At 38.7% G+C, this 24,941-nt stretch overlaps 1 protein-coding gene across 6 annotated transcripts in view; it reads left to right on the forward strand.

Annotated features, from left to right (window-relative positions):
* CUNH10orf67 (chromosome unknown C10orf67 homolog) overlaps positions 1-24,941 on the forward strand; it is a 168,366-nt gene that overhangs the window by 105,533 nt on the left and 37,892 nt on the right. For 5 of the 6 annotated variants that reach the window (XR_012376056.1, XM_025891957.2, XM_073885544.1 and 2 more), the window contains 4 exons: positions 11,514-11,573; positions 12,306-12,385; positions 12,460-12,525; positions 23,709-23,796. Coding sequence is in view for 5 of the 6 variants with exons in the window: in XM_025891957.2 (XP_025747742.2) it covers positions 11,514-11,573; positions 12,306-12,385; positions 12,460-12,525; positions 23,709-23,796 (294 nt within the window). In the remaining variant the exon portion in view is untranslated. The remainder of the gene's footprint in view (positions 1-11,513; positions 11,574-12,305; positions 12,386-12,459; positions 12,526-23,708; positions 23,797-24,941) is intronic. The other variant, XM_073885543.1, reaches the window with a different exon arrangement.

The raw sequence follows: 24,941 nt of genomic DNA on the forward strand, positions 1-24,941 counted from the left end.
CGATACACCAGTTCTTTTCTTAAGGAATGTAATTTCATGAAAGATGGCACTTGAACTTTTCTTCATTTAATATCCCTTTGTTTTCTTTTCCTGTAGTCTCTGCTTGTTCATAAAAAAAAACCAACCCTGAACTTATTAAAGTTATTTGTTTTCCTTTATGTATTCATTTAGTACATATTACTTTTAACTTGGATATCTGATCAACCTTAGATAACCAGTGATATTTCATTGGATTGATTTAATGCCAACCAAATCCAAAGAGTTCTTAAGGATTGTTAGGTATGCAACTTTATTAGGGAATCAAAGTACACTTTTATTTAGACTTTTAAAGATCTTGAAAATAGCTTGAAGATCTCCTTCACCAATTTCAATGTGGGATCCATCCCTCTTTTGAATATATGAATAGATATGGGAGCATATGTGAAAATATAATAATATAATATAACATAACATAATATAATATAAAAAGTAGTTACCTACAACAAATGCCATGAAGTGTTATGGAATTCAGTGAATCCATTGGCTAAAAGTACACATATGGTGAGCACATACTCAGTTTCATGACACCAGAATTTATAAAGATTTATTTATTTATTTTAGAGAGAGAAAGGGAGAAAGCATGAGCAGGGTAGGGGCAGGGGGAGAGGAAGAGAGAGAGAATCCTCAAGCAGACTCCCCGCTAAGCACAGAGCTTGACATGGGGCTCAATCCCAGAACCCTGAGATCATGACCTGAGCTGAGACCAAGAGTTGCCTGCTCAGCCGACTGAGTCACCGGATGCCCCTCATGCCACCATGATTGACATGAGCCTCAACAGCCTAGAGTGTAATTATGGTTAAGATACATAACATTTCTATTGGTTTACATGAAATAAGGCATAAACATATTTTTAAGCTAATTGCTTATGTTAAGATTAGAAAGACTTCAATATACAGTTTTAGATTTTTATATAACCATTGGCAGAGCTAGGACAATAAGTATTAGGAAAGCAACATAAAAAAGATTTCAGACTGAAGCACCCAAATAACTGATTGGTAGGAGATCAATAAGAAGTCACTGCAATTTTTAGGAACCTTTGGCAACTTCCTACCACATAGCTTAGTCTCAGTGGCAAAGATAGTGTTTCTTAAGCACTCTCCAAAAAGTCATTATGAAACTCATAACTGTCCATTCATCTTGCTTCAAATGTCCCTGGATAACCTTTTCCAGTGTTGCCATCAAAAGCACAATCCTTGGAATTCCTAACATGTTGTATCCTTCAAAAATTTTAAAGTTTAATATATTTTCATATAAAAAAACTGATATAATTTGTCACAGGAAGATTTGTCAAATGCAAATGCACTTGACACTTTCATTTATACCATTTCTGGACCTTTCATTTCTTAACCTTTTTTTTGAAGTAGATTCCACACCCAGTGTGGGGCCTAAACTCACAACCCTGAGATCAAGAGTCACATGCTCTACCAACTGAGCCAGCCAGTCATCCCACCTGGAGCTTTCGTTTCTTAATGTAGATCTCAGTGATCTAAGTTTCCATGTGGTATCACATTTCCTCTTCCTGAAGAACCTCCTTTTGCAATTCTTAGAGTGCAGGTCTGCTAGCAATGCGTTCTCTCTCTGTCCCTTGATTGAGCTTCTTAAATTTGTGGCTTGAAGTCTTTCATTAACCTCTGACCATTACCTCCAATTATCTCTTTTGCCCCATTCTCTCCCCCTTCTCCTCTTGAGACTCCAATGACACATAATTTAGACTGATACTGTCCCACAACTCTTGGATGTTCTTCTCATCAATTTTGAACTATTTTTTCCTCTTTGTGTTTCAGTTAGGGGAATTTCTTTTGTCCTACCTTCAAATTCACTAATTGTTTTCCTCAGTGGTAGTGAATCTACTGATGAGTCATCAGAGAAATTCTTCATTTTTATTTACTTTTTCATTTTTTAGAGATTTTATTTATTAATTCATGAGAGACACAGAGAGAGAGGCAGAGGCAGAGGGAGAAGCAGGCTCTGTGAGGAGCAGGGAGCCGCGATGTGGGAGTTGATCCCAGGACTTGAGCCGAAGGCAGATGCTTAACCATCTGAGTCACCCAGGGGCCCAAATTCTTCATTTTTAGTGTTGTCTTTTTCATTTCTAGTATTTCCATTTGACTCATATATATAATATATATTACATATATATGTATAATATATATACAATAATAATATATATTACATATATATAAAAATATATATATATTTCATCTCTGCTGAAATTCATTATTTATTATCATCCATGTTGTTCACCTTTTCTCCTAGTTTCTTTAATATTTTAATTATAATTATTTATAGTTATTTTAAAGTCTCCATCTGATAGTTCCAAGATCTGGGTCATCTTTGAATCTGGTTCTATTGATTGCTTTGTCTCCTGACAATCAGTTCTTTTTTCCTTCTTTTTTCTGTCTCAATTTTTTATTAAATACCAAACATCATGTGTAGACTAGTAGAAATTGAAGTAATCCGTATTCACATCTGGAAATGGCATGCCTCTTCTTATATCAGATTGTTATTGTAGGGGGTTGAGCCAATCTAGCTACAAGTTGAATTGAGTTGTTTGGTGGTTGCTGTAGTTCTTCTTAAAGGAAGAAGATGTCCTTCTGTTCTTAGGGACAGACAATGTTCCTTTTGCTGTGGATGTGTGCTTGCAGTGGGAGTGAGAGGAACAGAGTGCTTTTCTCTGTGAGCTGCTCCACCCTCATCTTCAGCAGAACCTGTCTACTTGTGCCACAGAGGAGGTCATTCTCTATGCTCCTATCCCTCTTTCAGTAGTAGGCAGCTCTTTCTTGGTAGTCCACAGGAAGGCAGAGAGGGTTCTCTTTTGCTCTAATCCAGACCAGTCTTTGGGGAGTGCTGTGTGCCTGGGCCTCAGAGGTGAGCTCTGTCAGGATTCCTGCTTTTCCTCCCTGTGGTGGTCTCCCTCTGCCTGTATATGAAGCTGACCTTGGACAGGAGTTGCCCATCCCTCCTGCAATAGTAGGAACCTCCACTTGGTATTATTACAGACTTTAAGGCCCAAGACAATGGCTTACCAGGGAAGGAAAATGTTTCTTTCATTTTCCCCCTTACCATAATATGTCTTCCCCTATGCCCTATAAGCAAGAAGCTTTGTTGCCCTCCCCAGCAGTTGAAAGTTTTTCTTTCCCAGGAAGGAAAGCTCTGGGAGAAGAGGGTGAAGCTTCATGCCTTACACTTCTCCACTGATCACCTTCTTTGGGTCTGATTGGCCAGAGAGTTTTCTTCCCCTCTCCCAGGGACTTAACACTTCTGTTATCTCAGGGAAGGTACTTTTCTCTTAGCATCAGCTGATCTCTTTTTTTTTTTGAACCAGTGTGTTCATTTATTTGTTTATTTTGTTATGTTATGTTAATCACCATACATTACATCATTAGTTTTTGATGTTGTGTTCCATGATTCATTGTTTGCGTATAACACCCAGTGCTCCATGCAGAACGTGCCCTCTTTAATACCCTACACCAGGCTAACCCATCCTCCCACCCCCACCCCCTAGAACCCTCACTTTGTTTCTCAGAGTCCATAGTCTCTCATGGTTCGTCTCCCCCTCTGATTTCCCCCCCCTCATTTTTGGGTTCTAGAGGGGAGGGGGGTGGGGGATGGGTTAGCCTGGTGATGGGTATTAAAGAGGGCACATTCTGCGTGGAGCACTGGGTGTTATGCACAAACAATGAATCATGGAACACTACATCAAAAACAGCTGATCTCCTCTTGAAGTCTGCACCATCAACAAGTGTCCTGCCCTGCCCTCAGTCACCTTTATGAGCATCTGGTAGGAGATGGGATAAAAAGCTGAGCGTGAGTGTAAACTCCCCTTATAACATGTCCCCTGGCCAGTTCAGACTGCCCTGTTAAGCCATACTTGCTCTTCAGTGGTTCTTTACATTTTAGCTTGCTTTTCTTACCTGCATGTGTTGCAACTGGCATGGTGCTGCCTCTGCTGTAGGTGAACCTGTGCATCACATCTCCCATTGGAAGATCTTGCTCCTCTTTGGAATTCATGTTGCCTGGTCGTGACCTCAGTTCTCTGATGGGTCCAAGAAAGGTTGTGACTTTGTAGTCTATCTGGATTTTTCGAGTAATTAGTATAGCAGTGGCATTTTTTTTTTTTTGGCATCCAATGTGGGATGCCAGAAGTCTGAATTTTTTTAATAAAACATTTATACTTATACCAAGTCTTCTCAATAAAGAAATGTCAAAAAAGAAAGTAAAAAAGAATCCTGCCACCCAGAGGTAATTATTAAAAACTCCTTGTGACCATCCTTTCAGACAAATCTTGATGCAGATTTGCACACAAGATATGGGAACATCGTTCAATGTATATAATAAGTTATGTACAGTATTTTACTCAATGGAGCTAGCATAATTTACTTAACCAATCTCTGTCAATTTAATCATGCCTTCCAGAGATATTGTTTCTATTCTTTTGCTATTATAAACAATGGCTTCATCATCTTTAGACATTTCCATCATGGAAGAGTTCTGATTACAAATTTTTAAGATTAGTTTGATAGAAGGTGTGTATGTCAAGTCTAGGATGAGCCAGAGCCAGGGGAGGAAGCCCAATCCACATAGACTTTTGTCTTGAGATTTGCAGATAGCCTCGATCCGCTTGGATTCTGTAGGGCTTTGTAGCCCCATCATCTGCCTAGATGTTTGACAGCCCCCTGGCAGACAGGAAGTGGCACCCGTGGGGCACATCAAATGGGCCTGGGGTGCATCAAATGGAAACTTGTCCTATTTTTGAGAGAATTCCCTAGCTTAACAATTTTGTTGCAGGAAAATTCACTGGTGATATATGTAGATAAATGTTTTATTTTTACTTTTGGCCTAGTCAATGATTAATGCTTGCTTGCATACAGTCTCATATTTTATTTCAATATTCCTAATTCCCCGGTCTCTTCTCTCCAAATTGTCAGCACACAGGCTGGTTCTCCTCTCTTCAGGGGCTTGTCATTCTCCCTCTCCTCCACCAACCAGCACCCCCTGGGACATACTGGTGATAAAAAATAGTTGTTTGGCTTAGAAGGTAAAATATATATATATATGAATGTAAAAGCCAAGATTAATGAAATTTTAGGGACAGAAGATGATCTTTCTTCATGATGAGTTAGAAAGATTGTTTTGATAGTAATATATTTAATGGTTTAAAGGAGAGAGAGGCAAGGAGGCAGGAATGCCCAGAAAGAATGGCCAAAGTTTCAAAAGAGGGACATTTGTGGAAATTAGGAGAAAGAAGAGAATGTAATGACTCCTCCATTGACAAGAAAAGGAGAAAGTGGATCTGATAAGGAATATGGTTAATCTTGTGGTGATTAATAAACATAATTGCACATCTTCTGTTATTACAAACCTTGGCTGTTGATTCCTAATTTAGAAGATTAACATGTTTTTAACATGTTTTCAGTGCTAAAAATGGAAAACAAACTTAAGAATTATAATCTCTGTTATAAATGAACCTGATTCCTTAATTTTATGATTTTTTTGATTATATATACAAATTCAACAGAAAGTGAGAACTATTTATAATAAATTATTTCTAATCACAATTTTTAGTTATTTTTATAATTATTCAATGTACATTTTCCTACTTAGGAAGTTATCTACTTTTCTATTAATATTACCATTCATTTTCACCTCTATCTATTGTTTAGCAGTCCAATGTTTGCACCTGTCAATGAAGTAGCCACATAAAGACTAGCATGCATATTCCAGAGAAAGTGGAATGTCAGCAGCTGACAAAACAAAATGACAGTTTAATGTGCACAGAGCCAGGATTCAATATAACATGCTGTAGTAAAGTTGAAAGTTCAACTTAAACTGGAGAGCAAACACTCTAGTCTACATGTGGTGCTTTTTTTTTTTTTTTTTTTAATGAAAAGAGAAGCTATCTTCGTCATTGTAAGAGTATTGTCTTTTGGAGAGATTGAATCATTATTTGTTTTATAGAAGATATGGTATAGCAACAGTCTTATCTTTAGTTATTACAGAGTTGATCATTATAGGAGAGGCAGGAAAAGGGAGCCTTGAAAAATTGGAACTCGTTTTTACTATACGTGAATTTAAACACAGGGTCTTTTTAATAAACTTTCAATTATGGATATGACTGGATATAGTGAAGTAAATAAATACAAATGTCTTTCTACATGGGAACTTATTTTGTTTTATCAAATTGTTTTCCTAACTTTTTGTGGATTACTTTTTAAAATTTGCGTTAATTTTTTCCCCATTAGCATACTGGCAAGTGCCCTCCAAAGCTTGGAATTCTTACCCCAGTGATTTCCTTGGTCCATTGTTAACCAAATGGCAGTTCAAGTGGATTGTGCCCTTTGAGAACAAATAGGTGGAAAGATTCTAAAAAGTGCATGCCTCTGTTGTTTTGGTAATCCTCACGGTTTTGGGGTTTTGGATCCACAGAAGGTTAATGATAACAAACACTTTTCATCGTTTTTGTTAAATTAGTGTTATTATACCTTAGACTTCGTTTTGTCTAGCTTTCTGTCACATGGGCCATGGGAAGACCGAGTCACAGTGTTGGTAATAGTAGTTGGTGGTTTCTTCTAGGGAGTTTGAGATAGTGCGTCAACAACTAAAGGAACATTTATTTGGGTAGTTCTAAGGCCCCAAAGGGCTCTCCAGGACTGTGAGGATTCATGGAGTGGGAGTTAGAGTTTTGAGAACCAAGGTAAGAGCAGTGGGTTAGGGTTCCAGGTTTGGGAGTTCCCTATCAGCCAAAGATAAATCAGAGCTACAGGTCGGCCACACCTGGACACAGGGTTTCATCCCTGATCTTCTGCTTTTCTCTTTCTGTAAATTTCATGAATGGCCTTATCTAAGTCTTCAGCTTCAACTAAAATATTGGTGACTCCAAATTCTATCTTTAGGATCAACCCCACTCCCAAATTCCAGGCCCTTGTCCCAGTTGCCTATTACATGTCCTCATTTGATTGTGCCCTAGATTTCTCTAAGTATCTGAATCTGAACTTACCAAATTTTTTTTCATTAAATAAGAAAAGAATACTAGCATACAAAATTGTCGCTACTCCAATTATTCTTTTTTTTTGTCTTGGTGAATGGTACCATTGTCCATCTAGTTGCCCAAATAAGAAATTCTAGGCAGTTCCCTTTTCACTCAAAGAGTGCCCTAAGTTCTACCTCTTTCAGCCCTGTTCTGTTTTCTGTTGTATCTTTAGTTCCTAGAATGTTTTCTGTCACATAGTAAGAATTCAGCAAATATTTAGTGAGTGAAAAAACAAAGACAACAAACAGCCATTGGCTCCATAAGAAAGATGGTTAATTCAGGGAATGGAAAAGAACTTAAAAGACATTTTTAAAATAAGTATATTTGGGGAAACATTCCTGAGAAACTTCTCCATTAAGGAAGGACAGGCAGCTATGGGAAAGGAACAGCCTAAGGGAAAGAACAATTTCTTGGAAGTAACAACAACAACAACAACAAAAAGGCACCAATGGGCAGGCTGAATAATAAAACTGACACAGTTGAAGACCCAATTAATAATCTGGAAGATTTGGGCACCTGGGTGGCTCAGTTGGTTAAGTGTCTGACTCTTGATTTCGGTTCAGGTCATGATCTCAGGGTTGTGAGATCAAGCCCCACGTTGGGCTGCATGCTTAGCCCTGAGTCTGCTTAAGATTCTCTCTCTCCCTCTGCCCTTCCCGCCTCACGCTCTCTCTCTCTCTCTCTCAAATAAACAAATAAGTAAATCTTTAAAAAATAATCTGGAAGATTAAGGGAACAACAGAGTCTCTTAGAACATGGTGTAAAATGGCAGACAGAAATTATGAGAAAAGTTAAAATATGAAGGATGGATCCAAGAGGTTTAATACCTTTCTAATAGAGTTTTCAGGAAGCCAGACAGGTACAATGGATGTAAGACAGCATTAGAAAAGAAATAAGATAAAATTTCCATAAACTAAAGCAAAGGAACATTAAGATTCAGATGGAAAGGCCCATCAAGTGCTAAACAGGATTGAAATGAAAAGCAGAGTGTCTGTTGTTTTTATCAAATCTCAGATGCCAATGGTTAAGACACGAGCAAGGCAAAACTGCTGCCTATTAAATTATGATGTGCACACCAGTTATAAGGCATCTCAGTTTCAAAGGTGTTAAAACACTGAGTGGGACACAGAATATGTCTTAGAATTGATGAAAACAGCAGGTACATTCTGGTGAAATTTTAGGTCTCTAAGAATAAAGAAGAAGAAAAAAAACAGTTTATCTATAATGAAACAAAAACAAGGAAACTAATTTTCTCATCAGCATCACTGGTTGCTACAAGCAAATAAAGCAAAGTTTTCAAAAGGAAAAAAAATTGAATCCTAGTTCTTATCTCCAACTAAAATCTCAACGGAGTGTGTAAGAGAAATAAAGATATTTTTGAACGTGTGAAAACTCAAAAAGTTTGTTATATGTGGAAACTGTTTAAAGAAATTATTCAAGAAACACTCTAACCAAATATAGAAAGAATCCAATATGCAGGATGATAAGGACCCAAGAAGGAGAAAGGAAGTGTGACTCAGAAGTAAAGGGAGCTAGAAAATGAAAAGTTGTAACATTAGGGGCACGTGGGTGGATCAGTTGGTTAAGCGTCTGCCTTCGGCTCAGGTCATGATCCCGGGGGTCCTGGGATCGAGCCCCACATCGGGCTCCCTGCTCAGTGGGGAGCCTGCTTGTCCCTTTCTCTCTGCCTGGGGCCGCTCTGCTCTCTCTCTCAATTTCTCTGTCAAATAAATAAATAAAATCTTATTTATTTTATTTAAAAAAAAAGTTGTAACTTTAGAGCAGCACTGGGAAGAATCTCCTTTTAGTAGCAAAGCTTAGTTACAGGTTTACCTTGTCTTCCCTGTGGAGCCAATTACACTTCTTGGTCTTGCAGTAAATAATGTTTGCAGAAACACATTTCACTTTTTAGATTCAGGCTGTAGATAAAGCATGGGGCACTTAATTATAGTGTGAGAACAATCCTATTGACATTAACAATGTAAAAATAACATTCCTTCCCAAAACTGGGAGGTGGAGAGAGTGAAGAGTATTAGGGGAAAAAAAAGACTAAATAAATTTCCCATCTTTCACAGCAGGGAATTAACAAATCAAAATATAGAAGTTTACACATTTTGAAATGATAATAAAGGCAACTATGATGTGAGTTAAACATTTGCAAATTAAAAAAAACCCAGGCATGTGAGGGAGAGAGACAGAGAAGGCAGAAGATAATGTGAATGCTTTAAATTCTGAATCTTTATTTGTGGAGAAGCCCAAATCAATAAAAGCTGTTATTTATTTATAATAATGATGAGAAAGATGAAAACAAAACACAATGAGCAAACAAAACCTTAACTTCTGGGAAGTGAGAATCTCAGGTTCGTGTAAGCTATTTGCAGTTCATTTAAAAAATGCATGTATTATCTATTATGAAAAATCTAAAGTAATATGAGGGGCGCCTGGGTGGCTCAGTCGAATGAGCGCCTACTCTTGATTTCAGCTCAGGTTCTGATCTCAGGGTCATAGGATTGAGCTCCTACTGGGGCTCGTGCTCAGCATGGAGTCTGCTTGAAATTCTCTCCCTCTTCCTCCCCCCAGCCCTCCGCTGCTTGCATTTGTGCCTTTCTCTAATAATAAATAAATAAAATCTTTACAAAAAAGCTGAAGTAATATGAATGAAGAAGTCAATAGGTAGTATATAGAAATAAACAGTAATATATGTTAACTGTCTGGCACATAATAGGCACTCAATAAACTATAGCTTTTAGGGCTGTTGCTACAAATTTTGTTATTTTTTATTTGTGGCGGCTGATGTTGGCTGGGTTCTCTCTGTTCCTTCAGATATAATAAAACTGGCTCAAACCCACATTCTGTGCTTTGTGGCAGCCTAGAGCATGTCCCGGGTTTTCTGCAGATGCCCACAGCATCTTCTGGTGGTTGTCACCGCGTCTAGCTCCTTCTTCCACTGAACTAAGTCAGTTTCCGAGTTTCACTGTGCTCTGCTTCCCATCCCAGTTTCCATTTTGTTTAATCAGACCTTGAATTTTATCCAATTATGCGATGTCTATTAAAACAACCTGCTCGCAGGACCACTTTGTATATGTAAATTTGAGGAGGTTGAAGAAGGTAAGCGACAGGGACCAGGCATCACCAAGATGCCATTTCAAATTAAATAGTGGCCATCACCCCTGGACACTGGTCACCCACAATGTCACCAGACGCTAGCACCACCAAGCCTTGTGGCCCTGCCTGGCCATTCTCTCTCACGCGCGCTCGCTCTCTCCTTCTCTCTTCCCAGTCCTTCTAATTACTCAGGGGAAGTTAGCTCTAAGTTCCTTTTACTCTCTTCTGCAGAACTCTCTAGCTCTTTTCCCCAGACCTGGCTCTAGACTCTCCCGGGTGGAGCCCACTTCACCAAGACGGGCAACAGATTCAGGGCCTTTTGGGTCACAGAACCCACCAGAGAGGTAGTAGTAGTAATAAGGAGCACCTTTTTCTGTCTTTTGTGTAGGAACACAGAGATAGCTAAACAAGCAGATTTTTATATTCAGTATGTTTTCTCACTGCCATCTGCTCTCAGTGCCATCTCACTAGAGATAACACTAGTGAAAATTCATTATAATTATCATTTAAATCATGTAAATCATCATTTAAAATAAAGTTTCCTTAAAGGTTATCACTACACTGAGTAATAACTGCCCACTTCATTAAAAAAAGGTATAATAGTAAAATTTGGCCAATATAGGAGTGCAGAAAAATGCACTTTAAAAAGATGGTAGTGGGGAATTCTTAATCTCAGGAAACAAACTGAGGGTTGCTGGAGTAGGGGGGCTGGGAGGGATGGGGTGGCTGGGTGATAGACATCAGGGAGGGTATGTGCTATGGTGAGCGCTGTGAATTGTGCAAGACTGTTGAATCACAGATCTGTACTTCTGAAACAAATAATGCAATATATGTTAAGAAAAAAGAAAGAAGATAGCAGGAGGGGAAGAATGAAGGGGGGGAATTCGGAGGGGGAGACGAACCACGAGAGACGATGGACTCTGAAAAACAAACTGAGGGTTCTGGAGGGGAGGGGGGTGGGAGGATGGGTTAGCCTGGTGATGGGTATTAAGGAGGGCACGTTCTGCATGGAGCACTGGGCGTTATACGCAAACAATGAATCATGGAACACTACATCAAAAACTAATGATGTAATGTATGGTGATTAACATAACAATAAAAAAATTTTAAAAAAAGATGGTAGTGGGAAAGTTGGTTTTAATGGGCTGTGATTGTCCAGTTGCAAAGGCAATGTACAAAAGCCCTGGGCTTTATACATTAGGTAAGGCAGAGAAGACCCCTGCGGGACTACGGTTGGCATATTCTAAGGCTCAGTTGCCTGTCTCTAAGCTGCAGAAAAACCACATATTTATGCACTGATTTGAAATGTTATATTTACGTTGGTTTATTTTCATGCCAGGTGAGGCACGCAAAACCAGCTGAGGTACACGAAGGAAAGGTGAAATTGTCAGTGGCTAAGGTATAATAATGACTAATATGACCATTACTATTAACATGCTTATTGTTTATATTGATGCTGGCTATTCTTAAAAAGTGGCAATGACTTTGAAAGCTACACCGAGAGTGGGTCTTATGAAGAGACAAAGACCTCATTCACACTGTAATCTGATTCTGGGGTATGTCCAGGCTGGATCCAGAGAAATCTCTCTCATTCGTGATATGCCCACAATTCCACTGTTAGAGATTCATTCCTTTTGCTAAAGTTTGTCCCCTTGTAAAATATAAACAATCCTGAGAAATGGGTGACATAAAGCTCTAATGTGATTCACTTGGTCAGATCTTTTCCTGAGAACAGTTTTGGTAAGAAAAAAAGAAAGAAAGAAAGAAAATAGAGTAACTGGAGCAGCTCCTGCCTATAATGAGCTGGAGAGGTCACAGTAAGAGAGAGAAAACAAGATTTAGAAAAAGGGATACCTGGTAGGGGGAGGGGTGATGAAGAAAAGTTTTGATTGCTTTGTAATATTGCTTAGAACTGGCTGCCTTTAAATGAATCACTTACAGGACATGGCGGATGGGATCTTTAATTCTTGCAATTTATGGGGACCTGCAAGTAAATGTAACTCACTATTCCCTCAAATTATTTTTGATAGGTAGAATATGCATGCTATTTAATAGAAATAGCTTTTAAGATTTATGGAGAAAGAATATATTGTTCATGTAATTCACTTTGTGATGCATTTTCTATTGAAAGATTGAAGACAGACATATTTTGGAGGAGCAAATACAAGTACTAAAGGCTAATTTAGAAAATGAGAAAAAGAAGACAGAAAGGTACCGGTAATAATGAAGCATAATTGTTCATTTGTAGCTAATACAACATTTAACCATCTATAAATCTATTACAGATTTAAGAAAGAATCAGAACAGATAAACAAAAACTGGGAAAAGAAATTCTATATTCTCAGGAATAGGTATGTGGTGATATATATAAATTCTATTTATAAAAATGTGACTAATCTTTTAAAACGTGACTAATGTGCATTTTTCTGTGCATATTAATTAATATAAAATACCAGCATACACCTTTAACAAGAAATGCAAAATAATTGGCTTAAAATAGAAGAGTTGTCGAAGTCACTTCAAAGAAAAAATAATTCACGATTCTATTACATTCCCTATCTCCATATTTCAATTTTAAAGGATTAACAGGATAGACAGCCTCTTCTTGATATCTGGTTTAATCAGACCTACCTAGTCATCTTCCCTCATAGGGCTATTAAAACAGTTTCCTGTTTATTTGCACATGAGAATATTTAACTGGTCTAGATCTTCTTTATAAAATTGTTTTATATACTGTATCCTCTACCCTTTTACAGACAAAACAGCACCAATTCCTTAATTCTCAGATCTGTTCTTCACTCACATAATCATTTTAATTTATCTTCCCTATGTCACCTTTGTCTTTTTAAAACTGGAGTAAGTGACTACTATAAAATTCTGGAAAGGCTAAAAGCAACACCAAGTAGAGAAAATGCCTATTTTTTTTTCCTTGTCCTAACATGTTAATTTAAAACAACTATATTCTATTCTCTTGTTTCTGGCCATAATGTCGCCCAGATTCTCTTATCACATGTTGGAAGTTCCTTTGCAAGATTTTCTCACAGTCAAGGAGCATTCAAGACAGGATGGATTCAGTGTTGGTCTGATGTCAGAAGTCAAGTGTGAGACTCACACAGGACTTCGTAGGACGATAATGCCCTACATTTGCCCAGCACCTCATAAGCTTACACTATTATTGTGAGTGTATGAGAAAGAGGGAGAAAAAGAAATCCTATACGTTGCTGCATACATCACCCTGAAATGGTCCCAGGTGGTACACTGAGAATCCACAAGCTAGCCGGAATACCACCAGGTGGTGAGAGAAAGATCTCGTGGTAACATGCACTCCTGCTTGTGCTTCACGTCTGTGCTGATAATGCTCTGTGCTCTGAAAAATGTGCATATTAATACCTGTCCTAACTGCTTCATACAGTTATTCTAAGGATAGAATATAAATACAGGTGAGAAACAAGAAACTGAGACTGGCTTAAATATGCACTTCATTTCCCCAAACATGGATTTTGGACTATCTCTGAAACTGAGTAGACTCTCTTTCCCTTACTTATTTCTGTGGAGTTCACTTTGTTTTTTTTTTTTTTTTTAAGATTTTATTTATTTGAGAGAGAGAGGGAGAACGAGTGGGGGGTGCACAGAGAGATAGGGACAAGCAGACCTCCCACCATGAAGCCGGGATTGGGATTCCGTGTGGGGCTTGATCCGAGGACCCAGAGATCACAACCTGAGCCACTTAACCGACTGAGCCACCGACTGAGCCACCCAGGCACGCCTGTGGGCTTCACTTTGATCCTTAATATTTATGCTGTGTCTGTCCCAATGGGATTCATCCCATATTTCAATGACCATTTACAAGAATGTCTCAGTGTTACTTCAAGTTGATTTGCTGTTAATCAAGATGGTCTATGTTCATTTCATCATTTTGGTCTATGCAGACTTTATGTTGCTATCTAAACATTTGGAATACCAACAAGTATGATTACATATTTTCTATATATTTTCTCAATCAACTAACTGGGACATAATGTTGGGACATAACGCATTGTCTTTCTCATGTGGTTGCATCACCAAGTGTTCATTCAAGGTAATATATAACAGAGAGAGTGCGTATATCCAGGGTACTGCATCATGGTGGGGATGGAAATTGACAGTACAGTCGCAGATCTGTATGGCTAAAATGGTCATTTCATTTCATTGTAACAGATCTTAGATCAGGCGCCATCATTTTGTTTTGTAGAGGAAAAACTTCACCTTGGCCAGGCAACGTAACAGTCGAATCCAACAATTTCTCAGACAATTCATGATTTATATTCAGCCCCAGTCCAATTCAGGGCTTCCACCTCCCAAGCTCCTTTTCTGTCTCTGCTGAGTTGGCTCTATTTCCGGGAAGATGGAACTTAAGCGGGGCCAACCAGGGCAGGAGCTAGTCTTTCCTCTTAGTGTGGCACGATGCCGCCATGGTCGCGTCTCTCGGCCCAAACGGTGTGCAGGTGTGGCACACGGGGGCAGGACTAGATCCCCACCCACCCGGTGCCGCAGTGATGCCGCCCTGAGTGTCCCGCCTCAACCCGACACCCATCAGAGCCATCCCCCAGTCCTGCCTGCTGAGCTCCTGGGGCGGGTCGGACCCACTGCTGCACATCACGCCGGCCAGGGCGCAGAGACGCTACACGCACGCCGTTCCCACACGGCAGTGGAGTGCGCGCAAACTAAGGGGTGTGCGTCCGCACCCTTTCCCTCCCACCTCCTCTCCCCGCATGCGCAGTCCCTCCCAGGGAGCTTGCTAACCGGCAGAGCCGGAGCCGCGACGTGCCCGCGCAGGCGCACTGTGCTCTCAATCTCCTCCCTCCTCCTCTCACTGTTCTAACCCCCCTCGTTCTTGGACTTGGGGAACAGGGAAAGTTAGGGAAACAGAAACCCTACGCTGCCCTTCTTTCCTCTTCTCTCCCCACTTCCCTCCCTTCTCAGGCTTCTGGCTTGCGTCTCCTGTCACAGGAGTCCTAGGACCTTTCCCGGTACACCTGACCTCCCGGTCCCGTTAGTTTCACCCCTGACAGGTTTAGATTCTTGTATCTTTGTTCTCAGCCCTTGTCAGGGTGTAGTGTGGGGGGAAAGGACGATTCGGCCCTTGGTAACTTGTCGCTCATTGCTACCTGAGTATACCCACAACACGTTCATTGTCTATGAAATTCAAGATTCACAGAAATGCCAAAGCCAAATCAGAATAAATCTGGAGTCTTGGGCACTCGGTGGTTATTCTGAGTATTGTGCCTTCCTCTAAATTCAGCTGTCTGTAGTCTCAAAAGCTAGGCCCTGGGCAGGTGAGGGGATGGTGTGGGGTTGGCTCATGAAGTTCAGAGTGTTCAGCTGATGGTGATCCAAGATGCAGTTTCCCAGGGTGAGAAGTGAGGGGAATTGGAATCAAAAGCAGACATGGCTGTTGATGGTAGCTTTATTTATAACCACCCAAAATCGGAAGCAACCAAGAGGTCTTTTAGGAGGCGAATGGGTACATTGTGCTATGTCCAGACCTAAAAAGAAATGAGCGATCAGGCCGTGACAAGACATAGAGGAAGCTTAAACGTATATTACGAGGTAAAAGAAGCCAGTCTGAAAAGGCCATAATCCTATATGACATGCTGGAAAAGGTAAAACTATGGAGACAGCGAAAGAATCGGTTGCCAGGGGCTCGAGGGTAGGGAGAGATGAGTCGGTGGAGCACAGAGGATTTTGAGGGCAGTGACACTGCTCTGCATGATACTACAAAGTAAGTACATGCCATTACACATTTGTTAAAACCCATAAAATGTATGACACCAAGACCAAACCCTAATGTCAACTATGGATTTTGAGCCATACGATGTGTCAGTGTAGATTCATTGATTGTAACTAATGTACCACTCTGTTGGTTGTTAACAGTCAGGGAAGCCATCCATGTGGGGGGGCAGGAAGTATATGGGAAATCTCTGTACCTTGTTCTCCATTTGCTGTGAATCTAAAACTGCTCTAAAAAATCAAGTGTGTTAATAGCCAAACTGTGGAAAGAGCCAAGATGTCCATCGACAGATGAATGGATAAAGAAGGTGTGGTATATATACACAATGGAATATTATGCAGCCATCAAAAGGAATAAGATCTTACCATTTTCAATGACGTGGATGGAACTGGAGGGTGTTACGCTGAGTGAAATAAGTCAATCAGAGAAAGACATGTATCATATGACCTCACTGATATGAGGAATTCTTAATCTCAGGAAACAAACTGAGGGTTCCTGGAGTGGCGGGGGGTGGGAGGGAGGGGGTGGCTGGGTGATAGACACTGGGGAGGGTATGTGCTATGGTGAGCACTGTGAATTGTACAAGACTGTTGAATCACAGATCTGTACTTCTGAAACAAATAATGCAATATATTTGTTAAGAAAAAAAAAGAAGATGAAGATAGCAGGAGGTGAAGAACGAAGGGGAGTAAGTCAGACGGGGAGACGAACCATGAAAGACAATGGACTCTGAAAAACACACTGAGGGTTCTAGAGGGGAGGGGGGGTGGGGGGATGGGTTAGCCTGGTGATGGGTATTAAAGAGGGCACGTTCTGCGTGGAGCACTGGGTGTTATGCACAAACAATGAATCATGGAACACTACATCCAAAGCTAATGATGTAATGTATGGTGATTAACATAACAATAAAAATTTTTAAAAATTAAGTGTGTTTAAAAAATGAAAAAGAAAAAGAAAAAAGCTAAGCAGACACCAAATGAAGGTGTCAGTCTGAAGGTGCTGTTCAGAGAAGTAGGATCCACAGTGAGTAGTAACTGGGGGCTCCGGGACAGAGGGGATGGTTTAAGGTGGAGGTACGTGGTACGTGGTAGAGTGTGGAGGGAGGTCCACCATCTCTGAAGGGGTGCAGCGATCCTTTTTGCCCCCTGGTTCTTGCAGTTTCCGAGGCTGAGTGTGGGGAACAGGCTATTACGATCACCAAACAAGACTCAGAACTGAATTTTCCAGTGTCTTTTTTTAGCTGAGGGGAGTGTACTTCATTCTTGGAATATATTTATCCATTCCTTTTTTTTTTTTAAGGATTTTATTTATCTGCCAGACAGAGAGGGAGAGTACAAGCAGGGGAAGTGGCAGGCAGAGGGAGAAGCAGGCTCCCCACTAAGGAAGGAGCCCGATGTGGGACTCAATCCCAGGACCCCGAGACCATGACCCGAGCCGAAGGCAGACGCCCAACCATCTGAGCCACCCTAAATTTCTCAACCGGAAGTCCTTGCCGCAGTTTAGCCAGCCTACTGCCCAAAAGATACACTTTGTTACTTGGAAATAGATCCTTTCTCAAGCAATCATCTTCATCTTGTAAAGTTATGTTATATGAAAAATCCAGTGTCCTTTTTGCTAAAATATGTGCAACAAATGACTAATCTCAAAGATGCCTGCCATGAAATTGTTAAACTGAATGAAATTAGCAGTTGCTAATTGTGTGTTATTCTGTTATGCGTGTGTTGAATGTATACGATTAATGTTTTAGTTTACTAGATAGTGCCCGAGACAATGCTAATCATTTCACATGCATCAAATCCTTATTGAAACTGTAGGTGGTAGTTAAAAATAGTAACTCCAGGGAGCCTGGGTGGCCCGGTCGTTAAGCTGATTCTTGATTTCAGCTTAGGTCATGATCTCGGGGTGGTGAGATCAAGCCCTGCATCAGGCTCCGGGCTGAGGGTGGAGCCTGTTTGAGGATTCTCTCTTCCTCTGCCCCTCCCCCACCATGCTTGCACGAGCTCTCACGCTCTCTCTCTCTAAAAAAACACTAACTCCACTTCTCTTATGAGGAAACTGAAGTTCAAAGAAATTGAGTAATTTATCAGAATTCATACAGCTAAAGAGTGACAGATCTCAGTCATGGACACAGGTCTTTCTAACCCTTAAAAACATATTACTCTTATTTTCTTTTTCTGTACTAAAAATTTTTTTGGTTCAACATTTAGTATAAAGGGAAGAATACTTAAGATATACTAGTATAGTATAAAGATAGCAATATAATGAACACAAATATTCTTACTACAAGATGAAGTGTTGGCAGTATCTTCACAACCATTGTGTGCCCATTCCATGCCTAGTGCCTCTTCTTCTTCCAATGTAACATCTATCTTAAGTTAATGTTTATCATTCTCTGGGGGAAGGTTTTATTTTTTTGAATTCTCATTTTAATTCCAGCTAGTTAACATACAATGTTAGTTAGTTTAGTGTTAGTGTTCCTTTCAGGTGCACGATGTAGTGATTCATTACTTCCATATAACACCCAGTGCTCATCATGACAAGTGCCCTCCTTAATCCCCATCACCTGTTTAACCCATCCCCCCCATTCTCTTCCCCTCTGGGAACCATCTATTTGTTCTCTGTAGTTAAAAGTCTGTTTCTTGTTTTGTCTCTCTCTCTCTCTTTTTTCCCTTTGCTCATTTGTTTTGTTTCTTAAATTCCACATATGAGTAAAATCATATGGTATTTGTCTTAACACTGACTGACTTATTTCCCTTAGCATAATACTCTCTAGCTCCATCCAGGTCATTGCAAATGGCAAGATTTCATTTTTATGGCTGAATAATACACACACACACACACACACACACACACACACACACACACACAATATCTTCTTTATCCATTCATCAATTGATGGATGCTTGGGCTGCTTCCATATCTTGGCTATTATAAATAATGCTGCTTAAACATAGGGCTGTATGTATCCTTTAAAATGAATGTTTTTGTATTTTTGGGTAAATATCCAGTAGTGTGATTACTGGATCGTAAGGTAGTTCTACTTTTAAGTTTTTGAGGAACTTCCACACTGTTTTCCACAGTGGCTGCAGCAATGTGCATTCGTACCAACAATGCACGAATGTTCCTCTTTCTCCACATCCTCACCAACGCCTGTTGTTTCTTGCGTTGCTGATTTTAATCATTCTGACAGGTGTGAGGTGATATCTTATTATGGTTTTGATTTACATTTCCCTGATCGTGAGTGACGATGAACATATTTTCATGTGTCTATTGTCTATCCTTGGAGGAAGGTTTTAAATAATATCCAGTTTGTTAAATAGATATTGAGTTATTCTGATCTTCCACTTCCAGTAGATTTCATAATTTATGTTGTCTTTTTAAAAGAATTTTACCAGGGCATCTGGGTGGCTCAGTCAGTTAAGCATCCAGCTCTAGGTTTCAGCTCAGGTCATGATCACATAGATCACGAGATCAAGCCCCACGTTGGCTCTGTGCTCAGGGAGGAGTCTGCTTAAAGATTCTCTCCCTCTGCCCCTCCCCCCCACTCGTGCGTGCTCTCACTCTCTCTCTCTCTCTGTCTCTCTCTCTCTAAAATAAATAAATAAATCTAAAAAAATAAAAAGGAATTTTACTTTTCACTAAAGTGTCAAATTGATTGACTTAAAGTTGTTCATAATATCTTCATATTTTATGCTTAAATTATCTGTAAGATCTAACGTCCCCTTTTTCATTTCTGATATTGATAATATGTGTTCTCTTTTATGATCAATCTTGTTAAGAGTTAGTTTTATTATTATTTCAAAGAAATCATTTTTCCTTTGTTGAATTTCTCTCATATTTGTTTTCTTTTCATTAGTTTCTGTTATCTTTATTATTTTCTTCCTTCTACTTTCTTTGTGTATGATTTGCAATCCTTCCTAAGAAGAAAGCTGAAATCATTGGTTTTCAGATTTTTTTTTCTTCTACTATATACATTTCAGACTACATATTGCCCTCTAAGCACTGCTTGAGTTGCATCCCACAAACTCTGACATGTTATATACTATTGTTCAGTATAAAACATTTTACAAATTCTATTTTATGTTATCTTTGATCCATGGGTTATTTAGAAGTGATATGTTTTATTTTCAGGTAGTTGACGATTGTCTAATTGTATTTCTAGATTAATTCTATTGTGCTCGGAGAACCTATTCTGAATTATTTCAATCTGTTAAAATTTTTGATACTTGTTTTATGCTCAGCATATGGTTGATTTTGAAAAAATGATCCATGCACACTTAGAAAGAAGAGGAATTCTATCACTGGGTGCAGTGTTTTATCTATTTCAATTAGGTCATTTATCCATTGTGTTTTTTATATCTTTTATATACTTAAGTTTTTGCTACAGTTCCAACTATTAAGACAGGAGTATTAAATTTTCCACTATGCTTATAGATTTATCTATTTCTCTTTTAGTCTGTCAGTTTTTGCTTTAAATATTTTATGGCTACATTGATGGATACCTACAAATTTAGAATCCTGCTATCTTCCTATGAGGTTATCATTTATATGTATCATTATGAGCCATTCCTTTCTATCTGTAAAAATGCCTTCTGGCTTAATGTCTCCTTCATCTAGAATTAATAAAACTGTATCACTCTTCATTGATTAAGATTGCATGGTGCATTTTTTTCCTTCAACCTATCTTGTTTTTATATTTGAATGTGTCTCTTGTAAGCAGCATAGAGCTGGATTTTTAATCTGACCTGCCAATCTTATTTATTTAATTGGCCTACTTCATTTACTTTTAGTGAGATTACTGGTATCCTTGGGTTTGCATCTACCACATAACACATTTTTTTCTTATTTAGCCGACCTGTTTCTTCTCTCCTTTTCACCTTTTTTTGGACTAATCAACGTATTTTTAGTTCATATTTTCTTCTATTGACTTGTTAGTTATTTATTCTTTTCCCTTTTTGAAATTTTAACCCACATCCTTTGCTTACCACAGTCTTCTACAAATTTCTATTTAATACTTCCCCAAGAATTCTAGAACCTTAGAATCATTATGTTGTACACCTGAAACCAACAGGATAGTGTATATCAATTATACTTCAATGAAAAAGAAAAAAAGGAAAGAATTCTAGAACCTTAGAATATTTTAACTCCATTTAACCCCCTCCCACATTTTCATTTTGATTCCTTATAAATGTTTAACACCATCGAACATTACAATTATTGTTAGGCGTAGTCAGTATTCACTTCCATTAACATTTTTACTCTGTGAGCTCTTTATTTCTTCCTGCTTTCAATGTGTTTCCATCTGGGATCATCTTCCTCCTATCCATATAGCTCTCTTTAGTTTTTCTTTTAACATAGGTTTGCACGCAAATAATTCTGTCAGCTTTCCTTTATAGGAAAGTGTCTTTATTTTACCTTCATTATTGAAGAATATTTTCTATGAGTGTAGAATTCTGTGCTGATAGTTTTTTTTCCCTCAGCCTATTCATGATGCCAGTGCATTGAGTCCTGGCCTCCTCCGGAGATGTCGAGACTTATCAACTATCAGCCTCTCCTCTTCTAGGATTCTAATTATATGTAAGTTGTGCCTTTTGACTACAACCCACATGTTTCTTACACTCCTGTCTGGTTTTTCCTACTTTTTTCTCTAGGCTTCACTTTGAATAGATAGATAGATAGATAGATAGATAGATAGATAGATAGATCTGCCTTTGAGATGAATAATCCTGTCTGTGCTCTGTATCCATTCTCCTATTCAGCCCATGTACTGAGTTCTTAATATCATATATGATTGCTTCAATTCTAAGATGACTACTCATTTTTTTAAGTAGATTTCAATTCTGTACAGAAATTCACATTTTTTTATCAATTTTACCAATCTTTTGCGCTGTTTTCTTCATCAAAGTGATATTAAAGTCATCATTGCTCTGCTTTTTTCTCTCTACTTTATTCATAAGTTTCCATTTTTTTAGCACACATAGTAACTTACTGTAAAACAACTTTATTGACATATAGTTTACATACCACCCTTTTAAAGGATGGTTTTTAGTGTATTCACAGAGTTGGACAACAAATTACCGCTCTCTAAATCAAAACATTTTCATCAACCCATAAAGGAACTCCATATCCATTGGCAGCCACTCCCCATTGCTGTAGCTGCCAACCACTAGCAACCACTAATCTACTTTCTGTCTCTATGGATTTGCCTGTTCTGGACATTTCATATACACAGAATCATACACTGTGTGACCTTTTGTGACTAGCTTCTTTCACTTGGCATAATGTTTTCAAGTTTATCTATGTTGTAGAAGGTATCAGTATTTCATTACTTTTGGTTGCCAAATAATACTCCATTGCGTGGATAGACTACATTTTGTTTACCCATTCTTCAGTCTTTAGACATTTTAATTATTTCCACTTCTTGGTTCCTATATATAATGCTGCTATTAACAGTCATGTACAGGTTTTGGTGTGGAACATATGTTTTCAATTCTCTTAGGTATATACTGGAAGAAATTGCTAGGTCATATGGTAATTCTATGTTTAACATTTTGAGGAACTGCCAAACTGTTTTCCAAAGTGGCTGCACCATTTTACAATTACAGAAGCAAGAGATGAGGGTTCCCATTTCTCTGTATCCTATCCAACATTTCTTATTGTCTGTCTTTTTGGTTTCAGTTATGCTAACAGTTATGCAGTGGTACCTCATTGTGGTTTTGGCCCATGAGACACACCCAATCTCTTCTAAGACCCTCCATGTGACTGAATGCTGGGACTTTTTTGGTTCCTTCCTAGTGGCTACCCAAAGTTGTCCAGCAACTTTGTCTCCAGAACATGCTTTTCTGAGGCTGAATCTCCTACTTTTAGCATCATTTGCCATCTGGATAGGCTGAGAATTTCCCAAGTTTTTAATATATTTGTTGTGTTTCAATACATTATACTCATTATTTTTGATGCTCAATTTCTCCAATCTTAAGTCAATGGGAGCCCTCTTAAGGTTGACTGCTGTGTTCTTTTGGCACAGTCTTTGATGACTCCCTTAACAATAAAATGTCCCAGGCTCAACTTGGGTATTTATTGCCTTAGATCTAGAAACAGCCATTTCTGAAAGAAGCCCTGGTTCATTTTAGGGAGAAATGTTTTTAAAGCTACAGTTTGGGGGGCACCTGGGTGGCTCAGTCGGTTAAGCATCTGACTTCAGCTCAAGTCATGGTCTCAGGGTCATAGGGTGGAGCCCCAAGTCTGGCTTGGAGCTCAGCAGAGAGTCTGCTTCTCTCTCTCTCCCTCTCCCTCTACCCCTCCCCCTGCTTGTGCTCTCTCTGTCTTCTTGTCTCTCTCTCAAGTAAATAAATAAAATCTTAAAAAAAAAAAAAACACCCAAAACTACAGTTTGGGCTCCAAGATGCTCATTGATACTGGGTTGTCATTCATTAATTCCGTGCCTTTTCAGGGCTGGGAAATATGTAATCTTAAAGATGAAAAAAGTAAGCGTGCCTGGCTGGCTCAGTCAGTAGAGCATGTGACTCTTGATCTCAAGGTTGTGCGTTCAAGCCCAATGCTGGGTGTAGAGATTGCTTAAAAATAAAGCCTTTAAAAAAATAACTAAAAATGAAAGAAGTAACAAATTCATACTAATATTTTAAATTTTTTACTTATATCTCTTTCACAATGAAAATTGTAGTTCCTAACCACATGAACATAATATTAATTTGCTTTATCTTATGATTTCTGCACATTTTAATTTCACCATTTCTTTTATTTTAGCTTCCATGTCCTTAAAGATGAGATGTTTACTAGGCACACATTGTTTCGTCAGTTTGCAGTGCTTGCTGATACATCCTTCAATTATATTGTAAGTACATATAATGTTTAGATACTGTTTGTCTCTTTGATGATATTTGTACATGTCTTTCTGTTCTTATTTAACATTTATTGAGCCCCTGTCTGGAGATAGTACATGACAGTCATCTGCTAGATACTAAGGATGCAAGACCGAGTGCCTGAGCCCAAAGAGCTCAATCTGGTATGAGATATAGATGTGTAAACAAACCCTTTCAATGCAATATGCTTGGGCTATAATAGAGGCAAGCAGAAATTTCAGAAGAGGGGTGACACTAGCTGGGAAGTATCTGTCAGTCTGACCACTTGTGGGCATGGATGGAATGTAAGGAAATAGATCCAAGTATCCAGTCCCTTCCAAAGGGAAAAAGGAGGCAAAAGAGTCTTTTCCTAGTACCAAGCCATTCATTTTCGTACTAGAAGTCACTTGTAGATAAAGCCCAATTTTAAAATAGACTATTTTTTTAAACTGTGTACTTAATGCTTTTATTTGGGAGCTATGATTGTAAAGGTAAATGATGTTCAGTGTAGAAATATATCCAGGAAATTTCAAACAGTAAGAAAATTAGCAAGCTATACATGCTGTTGAGCACCCATCATGATGCTAAGTATTCTGGGACAAGGTTTGTGGGAAAGAGCACAAGAAATACAAAATACAGGCTCTTGCTTTAGGAAGCTTCCAATCTAAAATTTCTCTTAAAAATTTTTTCAACATCTTTGACTTTGACTTTATTTTCTAAATCTTAAGTTGCTGCAGATGAAAGAACTCAAGAATGTTGGCAAGATAACATTTAATTATTTCTAATTTTTAACTAAATTACCTGGTAATCTGAACCAGCTTGCTGAGCTTTTAATAATTGACTCCCCTGAAATATCCCCAGACTGGATTACATAGATAAGAATATATAGTCTCTTTTTTATCCTTTTGGTTTTTCCTCTTTCGACTGAAGTTTACAGTTTCAATTGGAGTAATCCTCATTTCAGAAATTTAATCAGCTGGACAAATAAAATATTGTTGGACCCATGAGAATGTTGTGCTAACTCAAAAATCGGGCTTTTTGAGGATTACCTGGTAAAACTGTCTGGTCCAAAGGTGAACTGGCCAGGTTTAATGAAACAGAATTCTAAAAATCTCAAAGTTACACCAGTACAGGCACA

The sequence above is a fragment of the Callorhinus ursinus genome, unplaced genomic scaffold, assembly GCF_003265705.2.
Source record: "Callorhinus ursinus isolate GAN/ISIS: 27379988/994484 unplaced genomic scaffold, GSC_fseal_2.0 scaffold63, whole genome shotgun sequence".
Taxonomy (NCBI): Eukaryota; Metazoa; Chordata; class Mammalia; order Carnivora; family Otariidae; genus Callorhinus; species Callorhinus ursinus.